The sequence below is a fragment of the Nicotiana tabacum genome, chromosome 22 (assembly GCF_000715075.1).
Source record: "Nicotiana tabacum cultivar K326 chromosome 22, ASM71507v2, whole genome shotgun sequence".
Lineage (NCBI taxonomy): Eukaryota > Viridiplantae > Streptophyta > Magnoliopsida > Solanales > Solanaceae > Nicotiana > Nicotiana tabacum.
The window spans coordinates 142,673,554-142,681,341 of record NC_134101.1 but is presented as its reverse complement, the minus strand read 5'-3'; the positions used below and the strand labels follow the sequence as shown (position 1 = coordinate 142,681,341).

The window sequence follows — 7,788 nt, the reverse complement described above, 5'->3', positions numbered from 1 at the left end:
AATCTCATTGGATGGCCATGAAACGAGTTTTGGGGTATTTAGTACATACCCAGGACTTTGCTTTGCACTACAGTAAATATCCTGCAGTCATTGAGGGATATTGTGGTGCAAATTGGATCACCGGATTAACTGATTCCAAGACCACAAGTGGATATGTATTCACTATTGGTGGAGGAGCGTTATCTTGGAAGTCATCCAACCAAACTTGTATTGCCCGCTCTACAATGGAGGCTGAGTTCATAGCCTTGGATAAAGCCGGTGAAGAAGCTGAATGGCTCCGAAATTTCATGGAGGATATTCCATTTTGGCCCAAACCGTTGGCACAAATATGCATATATTGCGATAGTCAAACAACAATTGGAAGGGCTTGGAGCATTATGTATAACGGTAAATCTCGTCATATACGACGAAGACATAAAACCGTTAGACAATTACTCTCTAGAGGAGTTATCACGGTTGACTATGTAAAGTCAAGTGATAATGTGTTGGATCCACTTACAAAAGGCCTAACTAGAGAGGTAGTTGAAAAATCATCAAGGGGAATGGGACTATGGCCAAGAACAAGTCATAGTGGCGGTAACTCTACCTAGAAGACTGGAGAACCCAAGATCTAGGTTCAAGGAGATCAAACAAAGTCATTAATGACGGTTCAACATTGTCAACTAAACTTTTGGTCCATTCTCCTGATGAGACAATGTTCAGTACCAAGGATAAAGCTTTAAGGATTTTTAATGATTTCTAAATTTGATACAGGGTATATCACATAGTGTATCTACGGGATGACACGTTTAGGAATCACCTATGTAAGTGTGAAGTTTTAGTCGCTTCAATGAGAATTTTGCAAGGCCGATTCTCTATGCATTTATGAAACCAGGCGGTGTTCATGGCTGAAACGAACACAACAATGAGAACCAAGGACAATTAAGGGTTGGTTGTGTGACTTGTGGTTGTCTAGGTATACACCAAAGTTCGATCGTTCAAAGATATCAAATCTACCGATTGATCGAGTATATCCGACATAAGTTCACTACAGAAGGTTCAAAGGGAAACCTACTTATCCAGATGCAATTAATCCTTGTTTGCGAATCACACAGGTTTTCGTGCATACTTCCGTGATATAATGTGGGGGATTGTTAGGTTTTTAAGCTATTAATGCTTAAAATAGGGTGAACGGAAAATGGAGGAAAAAATGAAATATTTGAGTAATATTTGAGTTTCCCTCCTTGATTGTCCCATATGGGAAGAGGAAAAGATTTTGATGGGTATATAAGCAATTGCTCTTCTTCTAGCTCATAAAGAGTTGAGAAGAAGGCAAGCCTCGCATCGTTGTCGTCTTCGTCGCTCGCTCGTTCGGCTCGACTTCGGCTTCGGATTCGGATTAGTATTTGGATTTGGATTTGGATTTGGTCAAATGATCGATCGATTGATTAATTTTTGTACCAAATTTATTTGTTATTAAATATTTGGTTTAATAACAAAATATTAATATTAAAATAAATATTAATATTAAATCCAATTCAGTTATCCAATTTTCAGTTTTTTATTTTCCCTCTTTATTGTTGAGTAAATAGCCATTTATGTTATGGCATTTATTCCTTGGCTGTTTTGCAAAAACAGCCATTCTGAAGAGTTGCACCTCTTCAGATTTTAGCCCAACTTTGGCTATAAATACAAATCTATTCTCTCAGATTTTCCATACGAATTTTCTGAGTTCTTCTCCTTTCTTCTGCATATTTTTAACTTCAAAGAAAGCAACAGTAAGTGTGATTTGCTACCGAACTTTGTGTTCGCTGAAACACTAGGGTTTGAAGTACCACTACACCAGTGTGTAATTTGTTCTATCCTGGAAGGAAATAATCCATAACCTTGGGTATTAGGAGGGGATTAAATTCCCTAAGGAAACACTGTGAATTCAGTGGGATCGAATTGGTTTTTTTTTTATTTTATTTACGTTTCTATTTATGTTATTTTATTTTCTCCAGAATTGTTTTACAAATACAGATTACCAACAACGATTGCATCCCCTTGTGGCCCGAAAAGCCCCCTCAATATAGGTAGATAACATATCTTGGTTCAAAATTTACATCGCCAAATTTTAAGTCTTCAATTCTGAACCTTTTTTTTTTTTTTTTTTTTTTTGCACAAAGGGATGTTGTTGGGGGGCATATTCAATTGAAACAAGAAACTTGGCTTTAAGCATTTTGGGGATGATTGGAGAAGGATTGGGAGTTGTTGGAGATTACTTTGAAAGTGAACTCACAGAAGTGCAAATTCTTTCAGTCAATCACTATCCACCGTGTCCTGATCCAAGCTTAATATTGGGATTGCCTAAACACTTTGATCCTAATTAATTTGATAGCAATTCTTTTTCAAGGAAATATTTCAGGACTTCAAGTGTTCAAAAATGGAGAATGGATTGGCGTTGAGCCTCTTCCTTATAATGCATTTGTGGTGAACACAGGTACACAATTGTTATTGATTCTTTTCTTAGTTTCAGACTATTAATTATTTTTTGAGTTTAATTTGTATATACTGATCTGCATAAAATAATTAATTTTTACACTATCAGGACTCTCTGTAATTACAATAATGATAATGCAGGTGATTAGCAATGGAATGCTGAAAAGTGCAGAACATCGAGCTGTGACTAATTCGAAAGATGCACGGACGAGAATGGTGACTATCATTTGTACAGTGTCATTTAGGTAATGCTATATACAAGTGTAACATTAATAAAACAGTCCAAAATTTGTTGCTTTATCCGGCAAAGAATATTATCAATAGTATGAAGGATCAATCTATACAAGGAATATATGAAACTTTTTATTCACGCAATTAGTCACTTCACGAACATTACAATCAGAAGGTGAAAAGAAAACAGGAAAACAAACGTTTGCTGAGATTAATATTTCCATGACTTCACCTTTGTAAGTAATATATCATTAACTTAATTAAGCTTCATTTTGTATGGCATCAGTATGAATACCAAAAGCTTTGGAAGCATTTATAAAATCTCTGTAAAGAATGGAATTGTAGAGAGGGGGATTAGATTCATTAAGCAAGACTTTTGCAGGCTCAACGATGCAGTTGGGAGCTGGATTCACAAAAATGGCAATCGATGTTCTTGCTTCCCTTGAATTTGTTACTACTCTGTGCTCCACACTTCTTAGCTTCCCGTTACTGATAATCTAAAATAAAAATATATCATAAATAAAAATTCAAAGTGAGAAACATGCACTTGATAGAAGTGTTCAGTCCATATAATAAATATATCATGTAGCAACACCTTATATTTCCCTATCTGCTACAATGGGTAGTTCAAATTTATAGCATGTCCGGCCAAGCTAGCGCTATTTGTACAAAAAAATGTTTTTGAAGAGAAGCAGAAACACTTTTGGAGAAAAAAAATAGCTTTACTCCAAAATAATTTTTTTGAAAAGCACTTTTGAAAAAAATATACTTAGAAGCAGTTTTTAAAAGTTTGGCCAAACACTAATTGCTGCTTAGAAATGTTTTTCAAATTAATTAGTGAAACACAAACTGCTTCTCACCAAAAGTATTTTTTCGAAAAATATTTTTTAGAAAAAATACTTCTCAAAATAAGCTGATTTTTACAGCTTGGCCAAACACGCTATTAGCCCGCCAATGATTCAATTGTATTGTCCCTATTTGATGGGCGGGAACACCAAGTTAAATCATTCAAATTTAAGCAAAATTCCCGAAAGTACACTGCTCTAATTCTTATCTCCAGTACCATAATAAGTAGTAACTAGTATGTTTTTGGGAAGTTTGCGAATCTTGTACCCCTAAAGACAGTATATTTTATATCAGCTCGGACTAAAAACATTTGCAAGTTAAATTGGTTTAAAAAAATTGATAGATACCTCTAACTGGTTGCCTATGTTGACAACAAAAGCATTAGGAAGAGCCCCAACACCCATCCACTGACCATCTACCATGACTTGAAGCCCACTCACATTCCCTTGATATATTATGGTTATGAGACTCGGATCAAGATGTTTTGGTATTCCTAATGTCAGCGTCGGATCTGGGCACGCTGGATAATTGTTTGCTGACAACAATTGAACTCGGCTTTGTTCTTCAAAATACCCTGCTTCAATTCCTAATCCTTGGCATATCAGCTCCAGTATTGTCAAACTCAGCTTCCTTACTTCTACTACGTACGTTCCCACTATTTTTCTGCAATTAATTCGTTTTCGACTATATTAGATGAAAAGTAGTTGAGCAACTATTTTTTTTATTCTTTAATTTAATTACCTGTAGCTAGCTGGATTATCAGGCCAACTTTGCATGCATTTCTCCAGAGGGTGACAAGGGTGTTTTATATTATCCCTCCATAAATGAACACCATCTTTAACTTCATCCTTGCTCCCTGTGTAGATCCACCCTTTCTTGGCTGATACATCTACATTTTGTTCGCCAGCTATGTCGAAAAACTCTTCAAATGTGGACATTGTTTGAGTCAGAACGTTTTCTAGGATTCCATGGTTGATCACCTGAAAATTCTTTGTTAGTCTACACTCTAGAGTACCATCGGCGGGATCATAAATTTATGCAAGGAAATTCAAAATAAAAAGAAAAAGGAATGTCATACTTGTCATTTGAATCAGGAATTTACACGAGGGGATTCACCAAAAAAAAAAAAATGTCACACTTGTAATTTGAATCTACACTTAAAACAACTTTTGAACGTACTTTGCCATTATACTAGAATCTTTCCTTAAAATTAAGGGGATTCAACAGTTCAATCGAACCCCCTTAAGTCTACATAACTCCACCCTTGACTTTAGAAGAGGATTGAAGATATAGAGACAATGAATTCAAAATAGGTTCGATTATATATATATATATATTCGTGTTTTAATTTAGATTCACCTGTAGTACTTAAATAACATACTCTCTTATCTTGAAAAAGAAACTAGTCGTAGTAATAAAGAAACGTTGATCTATATATATACCTGGAAGAAACCAAATTCTTGACCAGCTTGCAAAAGTTGCTTGATTGTTTCCAAATTTTCTGAAGAACTGACTAAGGATTTTCCAATGTCAATTACTGGGATTTTCTTGCATATTGGTATAAGGGCTTCCCCTGGTCTTTCTTCTGGGGAAAATGTATAGCACTGAGGAACAGATTCAACACTGAACCATTTTGTGTTATTCTTCTCCATGATTTTCCTGATGAAATCTTCTTCTAGCAAATTCAAGCACTGAGTGTAGCTAATTGCTTACACAATTAATAATTAAGTACATCATGTGCCTAGTGCTCATGCAAATAGTTGCTTAATTATTTCTTTATTAATTCCCTTGACTATTTTATTGCCAAGATCACTTTCTTAGTTCAGTCTCACGTTATCATTCCGACTTTAAGTTAGTTTATTTGACATTGAACAACTTGCGGTTTTAATACAAAATGTAGCCGGCCATTTTTGTCGTCCTTGGTAAAATATTACTAGAATCTTAGGTACATGGAGTTTCTTTTATAGGATACACGTTTGATTTACGTAACTATATAGATGATACAAGCAATCAGAAATTACGATTGAATTAGTCATACACAATTAGTGTCAGTAATTAAGCTAGACTAGATGATTCACTGGCTATTAAACAAATTTTACCAAATATTGACATTTTTAATTTTAATACGGAGAATACTGATTAATGTAATGCTGAACTATAATATGGGTCATAATGGATACATGTTGTATAATATTTACACTTTTAGCGTATTTTAACATGTCGTAATATATTAGTGTTATTATTTTCAAAGTTGTGCATGCTACTTGCTGTAATAATTGTCAATAGTTATCTTTTAGCTGATCCTATATTTAAGTACTTTATTTACAGGTTGGAATATAAAAGTTAAACTCGGTTCATATATATTATATTATATTTGAATTTCAATGAATTTTGGAAGACAAAGTCCCTCAATGTGAAAGTGATCGGCTTTTTTCTTTTCAACATTTCATGCATTTTGAACAACATAAATTCGGTGGAACAGCACACAAACATATGGACAAAAATATAGGATTGATTAACACCATTAATTAAAGTCATGTTATCTTTGTCGTCGTCGTGACTATGTGGCATTAACAAAGCGAGGGAAGTCCAATTTTCGTTGTTCTTCTTTTTTCTTACCCATAATAATTCAATAAATCACACAACCTCTTCATACCGTAATTGAAAAAGAGTAATTATTGGTGTATATGATCAAATGTATTCATATTAAATGCTCGCATGATAAAGCGGCACGTGGAGTCGAATGCAGATGGAAAGCGAGACAAATGACAATCAAGTCCCAAGGCAGCAATCTCGTTTGTTCCCGAAGAAAATGTTGTTCATAAAGAAAAAATAAATGTCTTCCACTTGGTAGTCGTTAATGAAAAATATTCTAAAGCATTAAATACATAGTCGCATTCACTGCCTACCGTTACACATTCTTCAATGACCCCCATAATTGTCATTTAAGTTGGGCTTGATCCTAGGACCTTGTTTCCTAGGAACAACTATAAATAGTGAGCTCAATAGCCATTGTAAAGGACGAATTTTCTTGACATACTTATGCTATATACTGTTCAAAGCTCAATAATATTTTATCTTCCTGCTTATTAAGATCGTTACTACTGCTTCCGGAAGCTCTACTCTCGGAACTAGGATTTCTGTTGTCTTATCTCGATTCGCTAAATCTTAGATTCTTTTTTAATTTATTTATCATTTTGGGATCAAATCGATTCACGTGTCTATAAATCACGTATAATTCAATTATACCATTTTAGGGGTAAACAGTTTAGCGCCCACCGTGGGGCGCTTAGACAGTTGTGTAATTGAGTTGATCCTTGCATCTATTATTAACCTATTTGATTCTTTGTTCTTAGAAAAAAAATATATATAACAAAAGGCAGATAACGATGTCAACATCGCACAGAACATTGAAACCCCAAGGAAATCAGCCTCAACATGAAGACTCGATCAGTGATAGTCGCAATTAAAGGGATGAGGCCACGCCGGTCCATGGCGGCCAATATCCACGACATGTTCGAGAGGCAACTCCTGATGATGCTGAAGACGAGCATATCGCTGAAACAATAAGGATCCTGGGGGAGCAACAAAAGGCCATTATGGGTCACCTCACACGACAAGATCAGGTCATGACAGAGTTGAGGCAGGCACTATAAAGTGCTTCCAATAACGTGAATGGACGAGGTCCACTTATACAATAGCGGTTAACGGGAACGATGTAGATCCACACGAGATTGATTTAGTCTTATTAAAGAAATTTGGGGAGACCCTCACGAAGGGGGCCTTGACATGGTATTTGATCATACGGGAGAACTCAATAGATTCTTTTGAGATGCTCACAGATTCTTTTATCAAAGCCCAAGCTAAGGCCAGAAAGGTATAGGCCCAAAAGGCCGACATATTTAGAATTGCACAAGGAGAGTACGAATTGATGCGGGAGTTCGTGACCAGATTCCAGAAAGAAAGGATGTTGCTATCGGTTGTACCGGACGAATGGGCAGTTGAAGCATTTACTAAGGTGTTGAATCCGAGAAGCTCCGATGCTTCCTTGAAATTGAAAGAAAGTTTGCTCGACTTCTAGGCAACAACATAGGTGGATGTTCACAACCGGTACGAGTCGAAGATAAAAATTAAGGATGATTAGCTCGGTTTCTCGGCATCAACCAGGGGTCGGGACCAAGAGAAGAATAAAGAGAAATCAAAGGATAATTTCGACACAGACTAACGATCTTCAAGAGGTCGGTTTCTGCC

The 7,788-nt window shown here is 35.7% G+C and overlaps 1 protein-coding gene across 1 annotated transcript; it reads right to left on the bottom strand.

Annotated features, from left to right (window-relative positions):
• Window positions 1–2,801: 2,801 nt before the first annotated feature.
• On the bottom strand, window positions 2,802–5,300 carry LOC107778256 (hyoscyamine 6-dioxygenase-like). The gene is made up of 4 exons (XM_016598477.2): window positions 4,980–5,300; window positions 4,279–4,517; window positions 3,885–4,200; window positions 2,802–3,188 (listed from the first exon to the last, which is right to left on the bottom strand). Exons 1-4 carry the CDS (start codon window positions 5,187–5,189, stop codon window positions 2,952–2,954), a joined length of 1,002 nt encoding a protein of 333 aa, XP_016453963.1. The 5' UTR covers window positions 5,190–5,300; the 3' UTR covers window positions 2,802–2,951.
• Window positions 5,301–7,788: the final 2,488 nt, after the last annotated feature.